We start from the raw sequence: 25,410 nt of genomic DNA on the forward strand, positions 1-25,410 counted from the left end.
TGCTCTTGAGGAAGGGAGGAACTACAAGCAGACGATTTAAACGTGCGCACAATCCTCTTGTCTGCAAATGTTTAAGAGAAACAACATTATTCATTAAAAGGATTGATGCAAGTGTTCTGTTACTAATAAAAAACGCTTAGACGACGAATAATTTCACCGTAGAAATAAGAGCAATATAAAATGGCTAGCAGGTGAGTCGTGACGATTTTACATTTACAGCGATTTTTTTCCCTCAAGCAAGAAAGAAATTGCCTTTGTAAAGTTGGGTCCGGTTGTATCTTTCAACGAGTATTTGACACGACGCGTTAGTTCCACTTTGTTTGTTCCGAGACTTCGGGAAGGATACAGTATTCTAAAGCGAAAATATTTCCTGCACAGTTGCGTCTTCCAAATTCATAGCGCGCCTGCGCAAGAGGCAAGGCATTCTGGGATGTGTAGTTTTTGTCATTGAGAACTTCAAGAATGAGCTTGATACTAAAAAAAAAAAAAAAAAAAAAATGATATTAGAAACATTAATATTATTATTGCCATTATAATACATCTGTATATGAATGACAACCAAAAAACACAGCAAATACAGAGTCCTTACAGGAAAACAATGCCACACAAATAGTGACTATTTTGCATTAATGTTGTTATTTGATGTGTTTCAAGCTGAAAATTGATATGCTGTGGCCAGAATGTCAAAAAAAGAAGATTCAAGAGGAAAGAAAGGGTATGTATTGTTTTCAAATCATTTCACAGCAGACACATGTTGTAATTTTTACACATTAGTAATGTAATATAATGTACATTCTAATTTTTAAACAATTATTGTATACACTGTCTTATATGCTGCACATGAGCATGATAATTAACATTACATATTCATCTTTCTACAGTTCTCACCAAACTGAACTTTACGCAGAGGTGCCTTCGACATGCCTGCCTATTGTCTATTCCCCAGAGTACAACATCACCTTTATGGGTCTGGAAAAGCTGCATCCCTTTGACGCTGGCAAATGGGGCAAGGTCATTCACTTCTTGAAAGGTGTGCAGCAGTACTGCAGGTGCAGTTTGCCACACAGGCACTCTGCCCAGTGTTTAAGGTGATCTGTGAAATACAATACGAATGAACTGAGGAATCAAAGGGCTGTACAGGATTGCTGGGGGGGGGGGGATTGGTGGAGAGATGTAGAGAAGGATGGAGAGAGGAGCAATCAGTGAGGCAGAGATAATGATGGAAGCTGAACTCCCTTCGGGAACAGGAGCAAGAGGATGTTGGCTTCTCAGCTGCTGCTGCAAGGTCAGGGGCAAAGTGTAACTCTGGCAGCTCTTCAGATAAACTAGTCAGCGGTGCAAGCTCTTTTTCCTCATTAGTTCACTTAACGGTACAGAACGTCTACAGTTCATAGAAAATTTGCTGAGCTTCCACGGCTCACCATGTATTTTTATTCAACTGTCATATATTCGTGTTCACATACATTGTTGCTTTCATATGATACATTGATTTGTTTCCAGAGGAACAGTTCATCACCGATGAGGTCATTGTTCTAGCCCGGGAGGCCAGTGAGGCGGATCTTCTTGTGGTTCACACTGCGCGTTACCTGAACAGACTCAAGGTAGGGATGCAGTGTCTGCTGTGTCCGTGCCCGGTGTTATCACTTCTTTTCCTGGCACCCATAATTCCATATACTGATGGCAAAAGGTTACTATAAGCAATACAAATAGCTAAGTATAAAAGCAGCATTCTGATTTTCTGATTGGTTTGTACTATACCTCAAACTGGCTTGCAATAAACTGCAAATGTACTTACTGTAGACCTTCTATTAGATCAGTGCCAAAAGAAGAACCAGTTTTAATCTGTCATTGCCCCATTATGACTGTGTGGACATTTCGTACTTTATATAAAAGACATCTAGACTTCTCATTTCATCTCAGCAGCAATGAGCCAGTGACCCACACAGGAAGTGTACAATAGCAAATTGCACAGGATTACTCAGAGAAGGCCTTTATTTCAATCCAAATCAATCAGTTCACAGTCTTCTGCAAAGATTGCAGTCTGCCAAGAGGCTCTAACACACCCGTGAGTCAGCTGCCCCATCGTGTAGTCAACACATACACATCCTTGTGTTTTTCCAGAACCGTGAGCTGTATAATAATAAACTCTACCAAAAACTGCTGTTTAATTAGGATTTTAAAGTAATTTTTATAAACATGCCTTAACTGCTCTGTGAAGTACGAATACCGAAGTAAATTAAATTGTTTCTTAAGTAAAACTCTTCAAACAACAATGTATTGATTTTAAAATGATATAGCCTGGTTTCAGAAACGGGGATTAGCTTAAGCCAGGACTAGGCCATAGTTAATTAGGATTTTAAAGTAATTTTTATAAACATTACTGGTGTGCATCTTGAAACAAAACAAGGGCACTGACATATTTCAAGTTCAATCAGAGCAAGTTTTTTTCAGTCGAAACATTCAGACTTACAATTTAGTCTGGGAGTAGGCTTAAGCCTTGTCTGTGAAACCAGGGGTACAAACTCATAAATAAGTAAGTCATAAGTCCTATTGAATGATTAATTTTGATTCATGAACAAATGACTCTGTGAGCCAATGATTTTATTGACTCATAGTCATTCGTTCATAAATCAAATTACACTAGTTATACTTCATGCTTTTGAGTCACTAAAAAAGACCAGCTTATTTGTTTGTGAATCAGATTATGCTGTTTGTTTTGATTCACTGAAAAGAACCGCTTTAAAAGTGTCATTTTTGTGAATTCAGCCTTATGCTGTGATTCACTAAAAAGGGTCGTGAATTGGACTACACTGGTTATGCTGAGTTTTGATTCACTAAAGAAGAAGTGTCATTTGTTTGTGAAATCTACAACAGTATAACTGTCTGCCACTGTGTGTGACTGATTGCACAGACACTATTGGAAGAGAGCTGCACTGGATGATGACATCACTGAATCATCAGTGAACTGACTTTAGCTGGAAGAATGACTTGTTATTGTCTTCATGCATTATTGATGAACTGTTTTCCTGTTTGAGACTGTAAAGCTGCTTTGACACAATCGGTATTGTATGAAGTGCTATATAAATAAAATAAAGGTGACTGTGTGTGAGTTGTAAGGACAAAAGAAAAATGTGCTTTCTTGCTGTTTTGCGGCATATAGCCCTTTTATCGTGTCAACTTCAGTTGACTAGTTTTTGCTTTGGTGCCATTTATTCAGTACAAACACATTGCCGCTGAAAAGCGATACAGGAATCCTGTCCTGTCCTGCCTTGAATGAAGATCTTGATTAATCAGGAAATCTATATTTTTACCCAGCCCTAGCATGAATGAATGGCATAATATGGCATTTTAAGATGTGGTAGGGTGTGCAAGAGAACTGATGATTCTTCAAATTTTTTTTTTTTTATTGTTCATGGAAATTGATGTAGAATCACATGAGGGTGAGTAAATAAATGACAGTTTTAATTTGGGGGAGAACTTATTCCATTCAATTAAGCATTCGATTTCCTGAATTATCCACATGTGAATCTATATTTGTTGATGCATGTGTAGCTTCAGTCGTCACTTATACTGTAGCTGATTCCCACTGCTCTCTGCTCACTTATGAAGTGCAGCTACTTCGTCACCCTTTAAATCGGCTCTGTGTATGTATTCTCTCTTTCCCTTAATGCATGCAGAACGCTATCTTGGAGGGCTCCAGAGAGGTATCTGAGTTCTACAATGACCAAATCTTTTGTACTTGCTTCACACTTTTCTCTCTGTAATATGCATTAGCATAGTCTATTTATCCTGCTTTAACATTTTGCCACCAGTTTGCATTTCCACTAATTACCCCATGTATCAAATATTTTTCAATCTCAGAGCAAGATTGGAAACCTGATTTATTGTACAACTCTCCATCATACCCTCTATAGATTTCTGTTTTGATTTCTGATATTTACAGCATGAACTTTTTTTTTTATTTGTCACAGTATCCAAGTAGAAATTATGTCACAATAATTGTTCATTATAATTTAGAAGTCATAGTAATTGTAATATAGACCCAGAGAAGCATGAACCTTGAAAAATGTGCATGTGATTTCTTCCCTCTCAGTGGTCGCTGGTGGTTGCCACCATCACAGAAATCCCACCTCTCCTGTTCCTGCCCAACTTCCTGGTACAGCGCAAAGTTCTAAAACCCTTGAGAACGCAAACGGGAGGAACCATTATGGTAGGTTTCAAATATCCATTTTCCCCAGAAATTTATATATGGAGATTAAACCATGCACAATTTATGAATTCATACTGAACTCTTTTGTACAGTGGAATGGCATGTGGATTCAGATTTATTGAACCGTTTCATATCATAATCCAGCACTGTTATCATGTCCTATGAGATTTGTAACAAATACTATATTTCTTCTAGTTATCTTTTTTTTTTCTTGACCTCTAGTCTTAAATCTTAAAGAATTCTAATGTTTTTTTTTTTTTTTTTTTTTTTTAATCCCAATATACAATCTGGCAACAAGAATCATCCTAACATAATATAAAACACGAGTGAGATGTTTTGGAACCTCTTGCACATCTGGGCAGTCAAAAACAAGTGCTTAGAACATAGTCATTACAGTGGGAAAAAATTCATGCACACTGGTGTACCAAATATTTATTAGAAGTCTTTGATTGAAATTTTTAGTGATTCAGGCGTATGTCTGAAAAGGTCCTTGAAAAAATTGTGGCTTTATAATAAAGGCTTTCAGGTTACAGCTGTGAGTCCTTTTCTATTTGAATAGAAAACATAGTTCCCAGTGAGACTACTATGATCAGCAAAATGATAAAAATCACCTGTAGGGCATCAAAAGGAATAATAATAATAAAAAAAACATGTTTCAGGATTTTAAAGTGTTATAGCTGCCCAAGTAATTTCATTTTATCAATACAATACAAATAGGTTTCTGATAGATTACACATCTTTACATAAAGAACAAAAAGTCAAAAGAAAATCCTCCAGTTTATCCAGTAGTGTCTCGTGTTCCTGTAGGTCTTAAGATTATACAAACTATAACAGGGTTTTATTCAGAAGCAGTTTTCAAGCTCGTATCACAGAGAAATTTTAATAGAAATGGTGTACATATTGCTTTAGGATTTTTTTTCAGTAGGTTTTGTACAACACCAGGTGTTATACTGCTTGGAGAATGTAATACAGTGAGTCATTATCTTGCTCAGGCTCCAGCTCCACGGAGTATTGTTCAAAGTTTTGCTAGGAATAGGAACATTTGGTGACAGAAATTTGTTTGTTAGGGCCTAGTTTGGGCCTCTCATTGGCATAAGTTGAAATAACCTGGGAAGGAACAGCCGGTAGGGAAGGCTCTGAACATCTGTGATAGAGACGCTCGGAGGAGTTTCTCACAGGTAACGCTTCCACATTAACACTAACAGCCTCTTTTGAAGCTATCATAGAAACAGACACATTACTTGCTGCTTTTCTGCTCGGGAGTTAAACAGAGGAACAAAAAATAAAAACTAAAGGCTGAGAGTGCTACTTTAATTCCTAATGAGTTTTCAGTGTTTTATTTCTCAGAGGAATTTCTGTTTTTGGATCTTAATAACCTGCTTGGATGTTTGTGCACTTCATCCCATGGCAGTTTTCTTTGTAAGAAAAGCTTTCTGTTGTTTAAATTGTTGTCTTTAAATATTTTATATGCTTAAATTTGAGCAGTAAGTACACAATGAGAGCACAACTGAGAATTGCCACCACTTTGAAGACCATTTGGTATTTCTACCAAAAGAAAAAGTGTGTCACAGTATTTAACTAGTATAATAGTAATAATTGATTTTTAGAGGTGCTTGCTTTTGAAAAATCGCTACCACGATGCTAGGGCAGGGCGAGTCTTTGTGAAATTTCAGAACAACTGAACCAGTTCCTTTGAAAATGATTCACTGTTAAATTTGAATAGTATCTAACATATTTTTTCATTTTAAGCATTTGAGGCATTACAGTATGTGGTCTACCACCTAAAATTATTGTATGATTTAGGGTGTTGCGTTGTCATGGCAACAAAGTTAAAAAAAAACTGATTACAACTTAGCAGTCAATTTTTTTTCACAATAAAATCATATTGCTAACACTTTGTGTACTTTTAAAGCAGTATTTTAATGTTTACGTATTGACCTCATTCACTTCTATTGTATAGTGCCTCACTGTATCCCAAATGTTTGCTTTTTTATAGAAAAGGATGGACAAGTGGCAATTAATTTTTATGGTAATCATCATTATGCCAAAAATGCTGTTGATTGAGCTGAACCCAGGAAATTCCTTGAAGGCACGTCAGTGTCAATCTCCTATCAGCGGTACCATCTTGAGGACGTCCTTCCCTCTTTTCTGTCCTCCCTGTTATTCCAGTGATGTAAAAGTCTGTAGTAAACTACTTTGCAATATGCCAGGTGTTCTCCGCAGTGCATCTGCGCTCTGACAGACTGCACTGCGCGGCAGACAAACTCGCGATGAGTGTGCTCCACACGTCCCTCTCAGCCCGAGAACATAATTATACCTCCCATTGAGCCCTTCTCAGGGCCTGCTAATTGACTGCCATTTCAGTCAGCAGTCGACAGGCTGGATGGAGCTGTAGTTTTGGTTTGGGGAACATGGGAGTGTGTGCGAGCCATCCCCGTTTTAGGTAGTGCTCAAGGAAGTTCAAGGTTAGACAACATCCACTGTGTAATTGTGGGTGTTGGGAGAAATAATGGGCAGACTCATATAATTAATCTCTGTTCTGTTGTTATGGATTTGTTTATTATCAGAGTCTTAATGTGATGATTATGAATGAGATCAGATGTGCACACTTGTCTTTGCTTTAATAGCACTACTTCAGTTACAAATAGTGCGGTCGAGCTTTAGAGATGCAGAATGTGGTGGTGGATGTTTGTATAAATTGATGCTTTTCACACAGAGCGGTCGTGATGTCACTTCGGTAGTTTGACTAGAAATAGCATTGATGTGAGCTGTTTTGATTTTGAAGAGGATACATTTGTTTCGCCACATATCAAGGTTTAAAAATAAGCATGGCCCAGAGCCAGTATGAATGAGCAAATTCTAATTGCGTCTCAGGAAACTGAGTCATCATTGTCCCAAAGTTTAGTAGAAGTAAAGAAGAAGAAGAAGTGACGTGACATACAGCCAAGTATGGTGACACATACTCAGAATTCGTGCTCTGCATTTAACACATCCAAAGTGCACACACACAGCAGTAAACACACACACAGCAGTGAACACACACCCGGAGCAGTGGGCAGCCATTTTATGCTGCGGCACCCGGGGAGCAGTTGGGGGTTCAGTGCCTTGCTCAAGGGCACCTCAGTTGTGGTATTGCCGGCCCGAGACTCGAACCCACAACCTCAGGGTTAGGAGTCAAACTCTCTAACCATTAGGCCACGACTTCCTCATGAGTATACAAATTTGTGCTCATCATATACTTAAACACTGCTTAGGGATCTAGGGAGTGAAATGAAAAGCAGATGGAGATTTGTTAAAGTGTTTAAGTGACTTGTGAAAGTCTTTGCATCAGGTGGAAAGTGTTGGTGTAAATAAATCAATAATGTTTTGCACTATTTCATCATATTCCAGTAAAAGTCTAAGCAACAGGGATACTGTACATTATAGCTGGCATGAAGTATTTATTTAATAAATTAATAATGGCTGCTGAAAATTCTGCTTTGCCATTACAGGAATGAATGACATTTTAAAATATATTCAAATTTAAATTGTAATAATATTTCACAATATTGCTGTATTTACTGTATTTTTGATATACATCAGCTGAATGAAATGTGAACTACTGGCCCAAAAAGAGGCTTGTATAGACTGGTGAGCGTGATTTCACCAAGTACAACATGTTCCTGAATCAACATCCTTGTTGATCCAGGAACAACATTCCAATCAACCAATCAGAATTTAAATATAACTTTTCAGGAAATATCTGTTTTAGGCTTACAATCAGGGTTAGATGCTTCTTCACCCTTGTTAATCAGCTATCATTTCCCACTGATTTTAGGAATAAATTTTGGGTAGGGTTAGGTTTAGGGGTAGGGATTGGGTTAAGTCTACATTTTTGGACAGCAATGTTGATCCAGGATCATCGAGAGATGTTGATCCAGGAACATGTCCTACTTGGCAAAATCACGGCGACCTGTATAGACTCTATAGACTCATTGCCTTTTCTGTTTCATTGAGAGCACTGGATGATTTGAACAAAATATTAATCATGAGTAAATTTATATGCACTCTGGTCCTTGAATTGACTGGAATGATTGTAGACTCAAACTTTTGATGCAGTTTTACTGATGGATCCCCTATCAGTATAGAACCCCAGAGGAGAGGGAGAGCAAGAGAAAGTTAAAAAAGTAAGATAGAGCTGAGTTGAGCTTAGCTGTGCCTCCTAGGAACAGCTCAGTGCTCTAGGCTCACTGATAACCTTCTCCTTATGCAAAGCCATGCACTGGCTGCAGCCAAGGGATTGAGCTCAAGAGCACTGTGTGTGTGTGTGTGTGATCGTACATGTGTGGAGCCCTCCTCTCAGTTTGGCACTCTACTTCACGAATGACTGAAAGTAGCTTTAAATGCACTCAGAGGAGTGTGTCATGAGTGTACTGGATTTTATATCAATTCTAGTGCAGTTAAACTGGTCTAAAATTATTATCATTAGTCTGTATTTCAGTGTGTAGTGTGTGTATGTATATATGTGTGTGTATAATATATATATTATATACTTCAGTGCTAAGTACTCAGAAATTCCAACTACCCATGGAGGCAACTAGATGACAACAATTGATAAAAGAAATGATAAAAGAAAACACGATCTGGTCTCATTTTGAAAGACGAGCAGACATCTGATTATTATTTAAACAAAGCAGCATCAGGTTTTCTTTTTATTGCAAAGCTCATTGGAATGCGTCACTCTTGGACGATGGTCTTATCTGTGATAGACAAATGTACAACCCTTGCTGTGATAGAAACACTAGTTTTAAGACATTTCCTGTTATTATATCCTGCCATTAAATGTATTTGATAGATTGGATTTTCCCTGTGTTCATGGGAGATAATAACAGGAATACAAAACTAAGATAGAAGACAGATAAGTGAATTAAGGACAGAATATATAAGGAAACCATTAACAACTAAAATAAATGACTAAACTGAGTGTGTTTAAATATTAGAAATGCACAGGCTCTATAAAAAGCTGCAAACCCCCCTCCTAAACCATTAGTAGACACTATATGCACAGAACCTCTGTGTAAAGTTGAAAGGATTTGTAATTGGAGATGAAAGAAGTTCAGATAATGTTGTATACTCCCTCAGCTTTAGCGCCAAGTTACTCTGCTTTTGATTTATCCGGCATATGAACAGATTTCTGGTTTTCTGTTAATTTATTGATGACTTGAAAGGGGAAAAATGGCAGCTGGAAAATGAGCCCATGAAAGCAAAGTGTTCTCTCTGTCTCTCTTTTGTATTTTTATTATTTATGGTAACAAATTGAAATTGGTAACAACCTAGGCTGGAAAGCTGGCAATGGATCGAGGATGGGCAATAAATGTGGGTGAGTTCTCTTTGTAATGTAATATATGCATGTGTGTGTGTGTGTGTGTGTATATACACGTATACATATATATAAAAAGTCATTTCATGTACCACCGGTATGATGGCCCTAGACTCTTATATTAAGATGTAACAGGTTTGTACTCTTGTTAACTTCATTCAAAATTCCCTAAAGATGGCTACATATCAATGCATTCACTCTTCTATTCTCATCCTCATTTCTGAAGAAAGTAGGAGAAAAAGCGTGGCTCTTGCTAGCTCAGCCATTTCCTTCTTGCCACTGAGAAACAGAGTTGCTCTTTGCCTCTGCATTGCTAGACATTAATAGACAATGGATGACTGTTCATTCAAATGCGTGCATTGTTCCTCGGAGGGTGTTGCACAGTAATTGAAAGGTGTGAATCAGCAACCGGGGTCGTGTGAATAAGCAATAAATGCTAATCAGCAGCCGGCCCGCTCCCATAGAGGAGTTTCCGGAGTGCAAAGTCATTTAATGAGGCTAAATGTGGCAGGCCATGGGAGGACAGATTGGATCTGTTGCCTGAATGTATAAATATGATCCTAATTAAAAGCTAGTCTCTCATTCACCCACATTTTGAGGGAACATTCAGATTCTTCGGGTGACACTGGAAAACAGGTACCATTTTTATACAGCATTCATTGAGGCAAGCTGTTTTAAAGGCTGCTTTCTGCTTCTCTTGCAGGAGGAGGCTTCCACCACTGCTCTAGTGACAAAGGAGGAGGTTTCTGTGCCTACGCTGACATCACACTAGCTATCAAGGTGGGATGTTTGCATTAAAACATTAGAGATTGCAAAATGGGCCCCATCAGCAATTTATTAGTCAAGTTAAATAGTTGTAAATAATATGAATGAATTATGAATAATATGAAAAATTCTCAATGGCTTGGAACAGTTTATGGGCCAGATTTACCAGATTCGCCAGCGCAAACCGTCTTTTGGCGTTAAAATAGTACTGTCAGGATTTATTCATTTACGTGCAGTGAAGAATTAGCGCTGAAAAGGCGTGGATACAGATATTTTTGCGCCTGACCTTATTGAATATGCATTTGGAGGAATTTCTCTTTCAGATGTAAAATTTATGGGAGGAGAGTATTAAAATTAATCACGCAACGCGATTTACTAACGTTTGAGTGAATAGTTTTTTTATTCAGCTCTTTTTATTCAAAATTATTATTCAGTCACTGAAGAATATATTTTTATTAATAAATATAAAAAATTCATATATTTAAAATAAGTGAATAATAAAGAATAATGAATAATAAAAAAACGTTAAATGCATATACAGTACTCAGTGTTTTTTTTTTTGATTACATAAGGAGCTAAATCAGTTGATGACGATCATCTCCAAATGAATCAAATATAGTATTGTTTTACTACTGTAACTATATGACTCTTATTATTACACATGCTGTTGTTATTAGCTAACATTTTTACTTTAGAAATTAGCATTTTTGCTGTTTGTTAAAAAGTAATGTTATTTTACTCTATTTAAGAAATAAACAGACTAAAGATAAGAGGATTACTTGCATAAACCTTTTTACTGTAGAAATTCATGTAGCTTTTCTCTCTCTCTCTCTCTCTCTCTCAAAAAAAAAAAAACTGCATCTGAATTGATCCTTTTATTAAAAAAAAAACCTTCATGGACTCATGGGTACAGATATCATGTTTTGTATCTATGTAACATCTTTTTTACTGAAACTCATCCATTGATTTCTTTTTTTTCACTTTCATTCCACACTCAGATTGTTGCTATGTCATGAGATCCACAAACCTCTTTGCAATTTGTTCCTCTGTCAGGCACAACCTAACTGCTTCCCTTGTGTGTTTCCCTCTGCAGTTTCTCTTTGAGAGGGTGGAGGGAGTTGCCAGGGCCACCATCATCGATCTAGATGCCCATCAGGTGAGCAGTCCTTTTGCAGCTCCACTCTGTCAGTCAATGGAATTGACACTGTAGACGAGATAATACCCCCTTTTTGTAGGCAAAATCAATAAATCTGCACTCTGAATACTTATATGCAACAGCTTGGACTCTACTGCAACTGAAACATGCTTTCTTCTGCTGTCTTGTCTCTGTTAGTGTTTGCTGTTGAGTGTATCATTAAGATGATTGCCATGGCAATCACTACCCAATGATGGCAATGCAACTCTTTTACACTGTCAACTATCTTATTGTGTGTAATGAGCTAATGGCTTTTTCTGTAGTTCTTTTACCAACTTATAAGAGCATTAAATGGTCATGTAATGCATTATTGACATTTTTGAATTTGTGTGAATTACTGATAACATCTAAATGTTTCAATTGGCCAAACTGAATTTGTGTGAATTGAAAAAAAATTACGTAACCAGTCATTAGAAAATATTGAGTTGGAGAGGTTTTTATTTTTTACAGTGTAATGGCTGCTGATCATTCAGCTTTGCATCACATGAATAAATTATTTTTAAATATATATTAATATATACTTTAAATTGTAATAATATTTCACAATAATATATTTTGATCAAATATTTGCAGCCCTGATGAGCATAAGAGGCTTCTTTCAAAAACATGATAATAATATGGAAAAATAAGTTGTGACAGTTCTGACACTTGCCGTATGTATACATAGTAATGTATACCAATCTCTCTTATTTCAAAAGCAAAATGTAATTTTGTATTATACTATATATATATATATATATATATATATATATATATATATATATATTTAGCAATATATATATATATATATATATATATATATATGACCTCTTTAGAGATCAGATATGAATATTGTAAGAAGCCACTGTGTTCTCTTAGCAGCAGTAGAAAATGTCATATCCGATGCAGTGCTGAGATGGTAAATTATTCTGCTGTTTAATAAAATATGACTCTTCTTTAATCATTCTCACTAAATTACGGGTTTTATGGTCCTTAACTGGAAGTGTAGACTTCACATGGTTATCAGCCATATGCCAGTCACTGATTTATCCTTATCATGATATTTGCTTGGTCACAAGTGTATTTATAGGCTGACATACAAATTAATTAACACCAAAGCAGCTAAGCATTTGTGAGACTGAATGCTCATTCTGATCTAGCTTCTCTTTGTGGACATTGGGGACAGTGAAGGTGAGCAGAAAATATTTAGTTTGACGTCATGCTCACCTGAGTGAGAGAGAGAGCTGGATGAAGGGAAAGAGACAAGGAAGTGCTTGATGAGATAACAGAATGAAAAAGAGAGCTGTCTCACAACCAAGGACTCTGAGGTAAAAAGTTGAATTAAGCAGCCGGGCTCTAAATGGGCAATAAGCTACGAAGAGTTTCAGATGGCAGCTGTCACACTCATTTCTAACATCCGTAATTCTTTATGTTGTCAGGTTTTCAGTGAGTTAATAATGGTGTTTTATAGTTTTTCAAGATAATGAAAGGAAAAGAAGGCAAAATATATGTCATCTGTAGTGAAAGTTTACTGAGAGAGTCTCTGTTGAAAAGATACATTTTCTTATATGTTATGATTCTTATTGTGAGTTTTTACCTCGTAATAACCTGATCTTCTGGTGAAATAACAGACTTTTCTTTGGTGACGTATGCCGGACTTCTCCAATCATTTAGTCTGCTTAAACCCCGCCCCTTCTTACAATTGAGCAGACTAGGTGAAGAAACCAAGACCACAAGTCTTTTTTTAATGATAATTGCGGTGACAGTTGTTGTCTTAATTAGTGACAAACCTATATATATCCACTACAGGATGCTTAATCAGATAATATTTGGCTGTTTTGAGACTGTCACCCTCTTGTAAACAAAATAAATAACATGAATAAACAACAAAAGCAAGTAATCGCGCATGTAAGCAGATGCATATTTAAAATAATGCGAACATCAAACATTAATCATTATATAAATCAAACCTGCCTAAGGTTATTGGATGAAATGACAATCCAAGAAGTGGTTTAAGACTGTGCAAACTTTGGATGTGTTGATGAAAGTGATCTAACCCTTCCATCTATGTTTTGATCATCATTCTAAATCGTTTCCAGATGTAGTCTTTTACAAAAACTTGATTTTCTCAGCTTTGTTCAAAATGTTGCTTTTTTTTCATGAAACTTACCCACATTTAAGTGTTGTTTTTAGTTTTGTTTACTGATTTATTATGAAGCACATTTAAAAACAACAGATGGTGAAGCCAAAGTGCTGTACAGGAAATATACAACAGAATTAAAACAAAATAAAAGAAAAGACAAAATACAAACAGCCAGCCAAATGGACTTATGTATGATAAAACTCGGCAGATGAGTAGGAAAAAAACATTGCAGAAAAATATTTTGAGGAACACTAAAACAGCTATAGCTGACCTGCCTTACTGTAAAAGAGCTGTAAAAAACAGCAAACACAGAAACTAAATTCAGCCATGAGAAGCACATCTTTCTATCCAGTCTATATGGCCATGTTAGAGAATGTGTATGCCTGGACACCACAAGAACCACTCAGAAAAATCCTTGGGAGACCATGGGTCTTTACGCAACAAACTGGGAGTAACCTTTAAAACCCAAAATGTAGTAGCAAGTAACAGACCAGAGAGAAATAAGAGACCATGGGTCTTTACGCAACAAACTGGGAGTATGGGGGGATTGAAGGCTTGTGATAGGCCAATAAGGGAAAGGGAAGAAAATTATGAAAAATAAATGTCCAAGAAGTCCATAAACAAGTAGATAATAATACCTAAGAGCAGCAGCAGACAGACATGCCAGCGTACACTCAAACCGGAAGCGATTTAAAAAAATTCTGACGGGGAAAGAGTTATATCGGCCAGCTGTATCAGTCAACCCCTAGTCTTAACATCAGATCCTTCCTTTAATTAGTGTAAAGCAACATGTTTCCATCAAATTAGCAGTTTATTGCACTCTCTTTCCTATGAATCACCTCCTCTGCTAATTAGCCCAGCCTATTAATTAAGTTCTCATGGACCCAGGAGCTGTTGTTCCTGATAATTTTGGTGCTACAGTAGCACATAAAACTGAAGTGTGGCACAAGTAATGGCAGATGCGTTAGCATATAAATGTGCCTGAAAGCGCTGTCTCAGCTGGGTTTAAAGGCTGTGAAAATATCGAGAGGGGAGAAGTTGGCGTTAAAGCTCCAATTAAAAGCTTAAAACTATGACATGTAATGGCAGATGCTGGTCTCTGTAGGCGACAACTAGTGCATATATGAAGTGTTTGCTAATAACCAGGATTATCTATACAATGAGATCACATATTAGGAATCAAAGTGCTAAAATTAGTTGTTAGCACTCCTGGATCTTTACATACCATAAAATGACTAAAGACTGGCTGATACAGTAGTCATAATGGACCTATAGGGACACCTAGTGTTGTGGATGTATTTCAGCATCATAAGTTTTAGCTAGTAATGTCAGAAATGCAAATTTGCAGTCAGCATTTGCTCCACTATCGAATGTGTCCAATAACAGGAGGGTTACAGAGATCAGCTATTCATATTTTATTCATATACATATTCATTTTTAATGAGGAAAAATATTCCTTTTGACATTTGTATTGATGGGTCAGTGAAGTGACAGGACATTAAGAATCAAGAATTGGTCTGAGCTGAATTCATACTAGGTTTGTTATAATAAATTATTAATTTATTATATTTATTATTTTGAATTGGCCTGTATTGTTCGATTATTATTGTTTTAATTTTAGGTTAAGCTTTAGAATAAGTTTTTGTCACTTTTTTTTATTTTATTTAGTTTTTTTTTTTTTTTTTTTTTTTTACATTTTTTTAAATAAATTTCAATATTTCAAAGTTTCATCTTTATATACAGGTGCATCTCAGTAAAATAGGATGTTGTGGAAAAGTTCATTTATTTCAGTAATTCAACTCAAATTGTGAAACTCGTGTATTACATAAATTCACTGCACACAGACTGAAGTAGTTTAACTCTTTGGTTCTTTTAACTGTGATGATTTTGGCTCACATTTAACAAACCCACCAATTCACAAATCATCTCAGCAAATTTGAATATGGTGACATGCCAATCAGCTTATCAACTCAAAACACCTGCAAATGTTTCCTGAGCCTTCAAAATGGTCTCTCAGTTTGGTTCACTAGGCTATACAGTCATGGGGAAGACTGCTGATCAGACAGTTGCAATCATTGACACCCTTCACAAGGAGGGTAAGCCAGAAACATTCATTGCCAAAGAAGCTGACTGTTCACAGAGTGCTGTATCCAAGCATGTTAACAGAAAGTTGAGTTGAAGGAAAAAGTGTGGAAGAAAAAGATGCACAACCAACCGAGAGAACCACAGCCTTATGAGGATTGTCAAGCAAAATCGATTCAAGAATTTGAGTGAACTTCACAAGGACTGGACTGAGCTGGGGTCAAGGCGTCAAGAGCCACCACACACAGACGTGTCAAGGAATTTGGCTACAATTGTCGTATTCCCCTTGTTAAGCCACTGCTGAATCACAGACAACATCAGAGGCGTCTTACCTAGGCTAAGGAGAAGAAGAACTGGACTGTTGCCCAGTGGTCCAAAGTCCTCTCTTGAGATGAGAGCAAGTTTTGTATTTCATTTGGAAACCAAGGTCCTAGAGTCTGGTGGAAGGGTGGAGAAGCTCATAGCCCGAGTAGCTTGAAGTCCAGTGTTAAGTTTCCACAGTCTGTGATGATTTGGGGTACAATGTCATCTGCTGGTGTTGGTCCATTGTGTTTTTTGAAAACCAAAGTCACTGCACCCATTTACCAAGAAAACCACTTCATGCTTTTGAAGATGCTGATCTCATTTTCCAGCAGGATTTGGCACCTGCCCATACTGCCAAAAGCACCAAAAGTTGGTTAAATGACCATGGTGTTGGTGTGCTTGACTGGCCAGCAAACTCACCAGACCTGAACCCCATAGAGAATCTATGGGGTATTGTTAAGAGGAAAATGAGAAACAAGAGACCAAAAAATGCAGATGAGCTTAAGGCCACTGTCAAAGAAACCTGGGCTTCCATACCACCTCAGCAGTGCCACAAACTGATCATCTCCATGCCACGCTGAATTGAGGCAGTAATTAAAGCAAAAGGAGCCCCTACCAAGTATTGAGGACATGTACAGTAAATGAACATACTTTCCAGAAGGCCAACAATTCACTAAAAATGTGAAGAATGTAGAATGTAGAATTTGGTTCTTAAAATCATCACAATTAAAAGAACCAAAGACTTAAACTACTTCAGTCTGTGTGCATGGAATTTATTTAATACACGAGTTATATATATATAAACTTTGAAATATTAAACTTTATTAAAAAAAAATTAAAAAAGACAAAAACTTACTCTAAAGCTTAACCTACAATTAAAACAATAATAATTGCAAATTATCATAGCTGCAAATTTATCATAGCTGAATATTATATAATTCTTTTTTTCTGAAATTTTCTTAATCTTCATCGCTCAAAAATTGAAGGAATATTAGCTGTGGTATACCACTGTTTTACTCACATTTTTGACAAAATAACCAAAACAAAAACCTTTATCTGTGGAAAGCACAGTGATCAAAATTAGAGAACAGTAACTACTGTAGCACGAAAGAAGTTTACAACTAAAATTTTGGAGGGTTACAGTGTCAGAAATTAGTAGGAATTGTGGAGGTCCCTGCTTTGAATGACTTCAGCACACCTGCAGCTGCAGGACATCACTAGTTTCTCACACTGCACTGGTCTGATCTTGGACCACTCTTCTTCCACTCTCTTCCATAGTAGTGAGTTTCTTAGCCATAACTTTGTTGCCAACGATTTTCCAGAGATTTTCAGTTGGGTTTAGATGAGGATTCTGGGCCGGCCATTTCATTATTTCAGTGTTCTTAGCTTCAAGGAACTGCTTTACCCGTTTTGCAGTGTGACGGGGGCATTGTCTTATGTGAAAATTGTAGGCTGATTGGGAAATGCTTGCAGGGAAGGAACTGCATGTCGCTGAAGGAGATTCAGATAAACATTTGCATTCACCCTCAATGCAGCTGTATAAGAGCCCAACTCCTGCTGCAGAAAACATCCCCCAAACCATGACACTTCCTCTTCCACCTTTCACTGACTTCTCTACGCACTTGGGCTTCAGTCTTTCCCCAGTTTGACACGGAACATAATGTTTCCCATCAGACCCAAATAAATTACATTTACATTTATCCATTTAGCAGATGCTTTTAGCCAAAGTGACTCACAATTAAGGAATTAAACTTGCTTTCATTACTAAAGTGAACTTTGGACGAGTTCTCCTCTCTCCAGCCTTTTTGCTGGACTTGAATGAATAACTGCCATCATAAAACACAATTATTCAATAAAAAAAAAAAATTTAATAACCTGCTTCTCTTGCAATGGCTGAGGCTCATCCCTTTGGCCTTCAGCTGGACAACCTCCTGTCGCGGGTTTTAGTCACCTTAGAGCAGCCTGCCATCTCAGTGAAAATTAGAGGAATGCTGCAAGTTAAAAGGGTTTTGTCATATAATTAAAGAAATTAGCACCAGGTGCCAGATTAACACCAATAACTTGTTGGTATCTTTAAGTGTTTTCTTTCAAAAATCTCATATACGTTTTTATACAGTGCTTCAGAATATAATGAATTTATGAAATATTCTTAAAAAACGTAACTTAAACTTAAAAAAAAAAAAAAACAAAAACAGCATCTCCTAGCATCTCTCTGACCAAACATCTACACTTAACAACAACTCAATGTCATCATATATCCAAACACCTTACCAAACCACAGAAACTACTGCCTTTACCAAACAACATGCATAAAAACAATGAAATTGTCCATCTGAAATTTCCAGCATGTGCTTATATTAGCAAACAAGCCATTGGGTGTTCCAGTTCTGAGGTGATTGCAGACTTGGTCTCTGATGCAGAAATTCTGTACCTTCCATCCTCTGGTCTCATAATAGTGTTTATGCATTAGATAATATTACAGTTCTTTAACAGTTCACCTCTACTAGAGCCCATCAGTGCTATACCTAAGCTGCTGCATGTTCAGTAATCACTCCTGTATATATTATTAATGTAAGCTGCCTGTTAGATTTCAGAGGACGAAACTCAAAATTACTACATGGATATCTTTTTGCCAGCAGCAAGGTTTCACTGCTTGAGTGCACAGATGGTGCAGACAGGAGAATGTGAATGTGTCCCTAATGCGTGGTTCATAGTCTCGTAATTGGCTAACGGTCTTTGTGAGCAGAGAGACAGGGCCGTTTTGGAATAAGAGGCTGTAGTCGTGCACATGAGTTGTGGGCCTTGCAGCAGTTTTAAATTAAAAGTGACAATAGCCAGACACTGTACGTGACAGCTGAGGAGGATGGAATGAAGAGAGATGGAAATGTTATGTCTTCAGAACACACAGCTCAATACTTAGCATTTCCGAGAGCTAAGGAAAAGCTCATCTTTGCATCACAATGCTGTCAGTCATGCTCTTTTTCAATAAAACATTAGCAGTTGCATTCACACTGGACACATGCAATGCACTGCATTATAAAAACTGTTGTTTTTACAGACGCAGAATGTGCATAAAGGACTGAGAATCTCCCAGATAAGCATTCTATTGTTAACCACTAGACCATAGCTTTATTACATGTATTTAATGCACTGTAGTTAGTGAAACTAGCAGCAGCATTGTAGTTATAGGTTCAAACAGCAGGAATCCACGTAATATGAACTTATATCTGCTCTTTGATATATATTGCAGGGAAACGGCCATGAGCGAGATTTCCTGGAAGACAGACGCGTTTACATAATGGATGTCTACAATCGCCACATCTATCCAGGAGATGGATATGCAAAGAGTGAGTTAATGTGCATTTGAGTGTGTAAATGGGGATTTGAAGTGATCCTGATTATGTAAAGATATCCTGTCCCACAGTGATACAAAAAGCCAAAGCACTTTGGATCATGGTTATCTGACTAATCTAGCCTGGATTTGCTCGTTATTTGCATATCTATACAAATTCATACCTACACACACTCACAAATAATGACATACTGAGGTGGAGGCAGATGAAAGGAAATGAAGGAATACATGCCACCCTTCTGGGAAGAAGAAGGTGAAGTACTTTTGCTCTCCTACAGGGGGCAGTGTGCTGCAACCCTCATACTACTGTGAGCTGTTGGCTCACTGTCTTGTACTGTATGGTTGTATGTGATTTTCATCATACACATTTCTATTGTTATTTTAACCCTCTTCTTTATACTTTCTCAGTGTTTGCATGCAAACAAAAAAGGATGTCAGTGCAGTATACAGTATATTTGTTTTGTCTTTCTTTGTGTACCTTCTTAAACATGGTTTCTGATACAAATATTTCCTCACAAGTGCATGCCAAACTGTGTGTATTCACTTGTATTTGTTGCTTAATTTATTTTACAAAAGTTTCCTAACATTTGAAAGTCTACCTTTGGCTTACAATGATACAGTATTCAAATTCTAATTGATCGCTGATGTCATTGTCATATTTGCATACTGAATGGTGTTTGGTCTTCTTTTTCTGCCTGGCACGCACTGATATTTCCTTCCGGAAATGTTTTGATTGATATGTTGGATATCAAAGAAACAGCCTACAGTGTTTTGAAGGGATGACTGACAACATGCTCCAACTGGCACCGATATGGTCACATTATAATCTTTGTCAATTAACACTTCCGTTATCTGCACTCTTCTACCTCGCTCTGTCAAACATTTGAGTAGGAGTGACAGAAAACTTGCTGTTCTGTTCAGCTTCAATGCACACCTTGCGACAACTTGTCAAACCTGAGATGATTTCATTAATGCATTTACATACCGTAACCAGCTAAACACAAGATTTTATAAACGTATAACGCTTTATTGAAGGCTCATTCTGGCTTCTCATGATAAGTTTTGTAGGCTTTATTCTCCTTCAAATTTTCAATAGTTTTTTTCTAAGCCATTTTCCCTCTGTGACTTCTCAGTAGGTTCAAAAAAGAATGTTCCTCGGTTTTCTGACTCTGTGTATTTGTAGTCCTCTCATCTGCCTGGAATGGCACAAGAGACTAATTAGGTCTTAAAAGCCTCTGAGAAGGCAAGGTATTGTGGTCTATTTGCCTTTAAACCAGGCTTAAGTAAACGAAAGAACACCTTACATTAGGTTTTGCCTTTTTAAAGTAAATAGTTACTTTTCAGTTACATCCACAACAAATTTGGTGAGAAAAGAAAGCCAGAAAACTCCTTACTTGCTTTCCCCCCAAATTTTAGAAGGACATATTTTATTATTATTTTTTTTTTAAACGGGTACAACTTAAAGGACTAGTTCACCCCCAAAATGAAAAATCTGTCATTTACTCACCCTTTTGTCTTCATCTGCAGTTAAGGTGATGAAAGCCTAATTTGGTCTTCATTCTGACTTCAGGGGCGATTAAACGAAAAGTGGAGTTGGACTGGGGCACAGAAGACATGGAGTATCTACAGAAGGTGGAGCTCCATTCAGAAGGGGCGCTGAATGAAGTACGGCCCGACATCATCATATACAATGCAGGCACAGACATTCTTGATGGAGACCCTCTCGGAGGTCTGGCTATATCCCCACAGGTACAGCCGTCACTCAATCTTCCTTTCAGTCCACCATATCAGATCCGAAACGCACTGCTTCAACTCGGCAGGGTTTTCTAGCCTGGTCAATAAACCTCTGTATCAATTATTCAGGCCTGCTTTACAGGATGAATGGGCAGTAGTGTTCAAGAATGTCTTTATTTTGAAAATTTGGAGGTAGAGTAGAAGTTATTTATTAAAATCATATATCATGTAGTGTATTAATGGTGACAGTGTTTAATATGCCTGCACATGAGGTCACCCTATGCCACTGTGACCCGTTACGTCTCATAAATCATATTGCTGTCAGCAAGTTAATGTACTTTTTGTATTGCACTTGCACATTATTGCATTTTTAAAATTACATGTTTATGTATATTTTTTACTCTGCTAAAGCATTTAAAAAATTTAATAATCTTTAAAACAATATATATTTATTTAAGAAACAAAAGTGCATAACAAATTAGTTACAAATTAGAACTTACCCCACTGACTTTTTTTCTTGTTTTAAGCAAAAACTTGCATTATTTTAATTAACTCTAAAGAAAGAGACCAAATACATTAGCTTAGCTATTTGGACCAATTCATTTGCAACTTCTCACGTAATAACTGTGCCGTTTTTATTATTTTTTTATTTCAGATTTATACTTAGCTAAACTGACTCATTACATATGAAGCCATATTAAACTCGGTGGTAAAATATTCTCACCCCTCTTTCAGGGTATCATAAAGAGAGATGAGATCATCTTCAGGGCAGCCCGTCGACGAGGAATCCCCATCCTTATGGTGACGTCAGGGGGCTACCAGAAGAAAACCGCCCGCATTATTGCTGATTCCATCTTGAATCTGCACAGACAGGGCTTGATTGGTGAAGAGGCTGTAGAAGGTGCGGGACCCTCACATGTTCCGCTCATGATGAGCAAATCTGTGTCATCAGGGGCCATGTTCAGTGCCATTTAAACTCTCCTGATCTTGGACCTTGTCAAAGGCGCTATTCTATTACCTAATGCAAACATTTAGAATTAATATATAATGCTCTGGTCAGGGATCTAATGGTAGTTTGGACTGAAATTGACTCAGGATAGTTTTCGTAGTTCATTGATTTGAACTATTTAACTCGTATATTGCATTTTCTTTTTGAGATTGGGTAATATTTTACATTTTTCCATCATTTCTTAAGGATCTTTTTTGCAATGCTTGTTTGCACATTAAATTTTCAAAGGAATAGCTTACCCAAAAATACATTTTGTCATAATTTGCTCACACTCCAAATCCATTCAGTTTTATTATATGGAAAATAGCATTTCTCGTTTTGTGTTCCACAGAAGAAAGACGATTATACAGGTTTGGAATGACAGTTTTTTCATTGTTTGGGTGAACTATTCCTTTAAACCATTTTGATTGGTGCCCACAAGTTGGCATTGAAAGGGAATTGATTTCTTCTCAATTTCAAATTCAAAAAAGAAATCTAATTTCATTCATACATTTTTCTAGAAATCCCCAGTTTGAGGTACAAACACAAGAAAAATATACCGTATGCCAGGAGTTGATTTTATTGAGCGATTTGTGGCAGCTCTCTACAACACTATATTAGATTTACTCAAAATGTAATTATACCATTATGAATCAATTTTGGATTCATTACAGATTCCTCATTGCGTCGACCTGCTTTGCTATCACGCCTTAAATTATTCTGTGACATTAAATGGAAGTTGCTCTTAGGACATGCTTTTGTGACCAGTTGGTTTTAGCAGCACGCTGGAATTCTCATTTGTGTGCATCAGCAGGTGGACCACTGTCAGGCTAAGTGCTTTCTAACATATTACTCCTGGCAGGCTTTTGAAACGTCTTCGGGCTGAGGCCGGGGCTCTCTCTATTAGGAAATGAAACTCTTCATTGGAGAGTCTGAGAGACACTGCAGTTGGTTACCAGTGACAGTTCTTAAGCCGTGATCTTGTCTGCCTCAATTTAACAAAATGTTTCCTGTCATCTGGAGAATAAATAGGAGATGATGACACTGTTTTCTTTTTATGGTCAGATTTTAAATTCTAGTTTAGAATCACAATTCTCTGTATTTTTTTTGTAATTTTATTTTTAGACATCAACTGTAGAACAGTCTACTATTTTTACTCAAGGAGTTCATTACTCCACACATACAGCATTTACAATTTAATTTGTCACTTTATTGGTATAATAAGCTTTGAGTTTATTTAAAGATAATTTTCTTCCCAAAACATAATTTATTCACCCTCATGTTTTTCCAAATCTGCTTGACTTTGAAGGACAAGTATGGAGGGCATTATGAAAAAAAAAAAAAAAAATGAGATGGGAAGAAACGTTTCAATGCTTTGAATGTTGTGATTGCTTACAAGGTGATAATACAATATGTGGAAATAATATGGTGAAAAACGCAAAGTTTCCAAAGGAACACAAAGTTTCTTAGTTGAAAGCAAAAGTTTTGCAAGCCAACGTATCATTTCTCTGGGAACACAAATGTTTTGCAAGTGAATGCAAAAGCATTGAAATGTATAATTCTCTTTACATCTCTTATTTTTCCAACACAAACCTCTGGTTTCTATCCACTTTCCTTGTGTAAAAGAGAGCCGCATGAACATTCTCTGTAGTATCTCCTTTTTTGTTCTGCAGCAAAAAACAGATCTGAAACAAAATGTGGTTGAGTAAATGATGATAGACTTTTCATTTTGTTAATGAACTATCCCTTTTATTGATCTTTTTTTTTCAAGCTCAAGGTTGGTATTTAGAGGGTTGTCTTCTTAAGGAGCGACTAATGAGCTTTGTGGTAGGCACTTCTCCTCAGGTTGGAGGTTTAATGGTCATGGCTCTGTTCTCTAGTGACAATGCATGAAATTTGTAGAAACTAATGTTAGTGGACCTCCAAACCTTTCTGCACTAAATTGCTCTTAGAGCACAGAATAAAGTAAAAACATTGCTCTGTTTCTTTGATCATCCCAGCCACCCCTACCTAGCAAAACTGCATCAGCCATCGGTGTGATTTTGGGGTTGATCTATATTTCTTTGTGACTAATGGCAGATAAGGGCTGCGTCCGAAATCACATACTTTCTAAATAGATGATTCTTTTGAATAAGTGATTACTTGGCAACAGTTAAAAAAACTAGATAGTATAAATGTATATAATGTGAATGGAATGCAGATGTCATCCATGCAATTTTGGCCTACTGTTTTATGAGTACTGTGAATTCAGACCAACTACTTCGTTCACTTACTGTTTTTGCTTACTATGCAGTAGGGAAATATGCGATTTTGGATGCAGCCGAAATATCTTGTGGCGCTATAGTAGTACAGAAACTACACACATCACGTTTAACAGTAAATTAACATGTAATTTTTAAAACCTACTGAAATTAATATGATTGTTATTTATTTTGTGATTTGTTTACGCTGATACCCCCCATTCCACATATCCTGGTTTGAGACTTACTGTAGGTAATAAAAGTTAAGAGAGAAGAACACTAATTTAGTGAGGTGTTTACTCTTAAGGGAATGGCCAAATTTGAGCATTATTAATGTTGTTTTAGGTTCTGGGTTAAGGTTATGAGTCTGATATTGCTCTCGGGTGCTGGAGGGATCTTGGTAATGGACGCTAATGAGTGTAGTAGGGCTCTTTTCATTCCTTTCCTTTCTTTTTCTCTTTAATGAAATTTGTCAAAAGGATGAAAATGGAGGTCACTTGAAAGACGTGAACCCTTGAGGTCTAACTAGCAGTTTAATGGATCTGTACATGAAAAGGACCACCTTGGTCCTGTTTGAACAAATTACTTACTGATGAGTATTTCATATGCTCATTTGATAATAGCGGGTGGTTTTTTTTTTTTTTTGGTTGTTTGTTTTTTTTCTGTCGGAACACTAAACATCTTATGCACTTATTGTGATCTGTGCCACTTTAAGAAATGTATATTAATTTTATTCCTTTGTCTTGAGTTATTTTTTTTTATATAAAATTACTTAAAATTGAAGTAGTACTCTTATTTAATCATATCTTGTCTATTTAAACCAGTGTTTTATGTATAGAGATACTTCTTTACTTGGGTAAATTACAGTACATTTATACACAAATCTATAGAAATGGTGCTTTGTTACCATCTAACAAATGTGCCAAATGTCTTCATGTTGTGTTTGACGTGTTTTGTACTTTTTATTTAATACCATTTCCATGTAAGAACAGGGAAAATAAATCAAGTCTAACAATGCAATTACTGAAGACCTCATGTTTATTGTATACTATATCTGTTA

General features: G+C 36.7%; 1 protein-coding gene across 2 annotated transcripts; it reads left to right on the plus strand.

Annotated features, from left to right (window-relative positions):
• On the plus strand, window positions 1-25,370 carry LOC109085249 (histone deacetylase 11). Of its 2 annotated transcripts, XM_042766476.1 has the most exons (12): window positions 1-191; window positions 655-715; window positions 882-1,030; window positions 1,501-1,601; window positions 3,678-3,704; window positions 4,094-4,210; window positions 9,527-9,569; window positions 10,273-10,349; window positions 11,428-11,490; window positions 19,287-19,383; window positions 20,959-21,137; window positions 21,858-25,370. In XM_042766476.1, exons 2-12 carry the CDS (start codon window positions 681-683, stop codon window positions 22,095-22,097), a joined length of 1,128 nt encoding a protein of 375 aa, XP_042622410.1. In that variant the 5' UTR covers window positions 1-191; window positions 655-680; the 3' UTR covers window positions 22,098-25,370. The 2 variants fall into 2 exon arrangements, with proteins under 2 accessions (XP_042622410.1, XP_042622411.1); XM_042766477.1 differs by lacking the exon at window positions 3,678-3,704 and having other exon boundaries at window positions 4-191.
• The last annotated feature ends 40 nt before the right edge of the window (window positions 25,371-25,410 follow it).

This window comes from Cyprinus carpio, chromosome A11 (assembly GCF_018340385.1).
Source record: "Cyprinus carpio isolate SPL01 chromosome A11, ASM1834038v1, whole genome shotgun sequence".
Classification (NCBI taxonomy): Eukaryota; Metazoa; Chordata; class Actinopteri; order Cypriniformes; family Cyprinidae; genus Cyprinus; species Cyprinus carpio.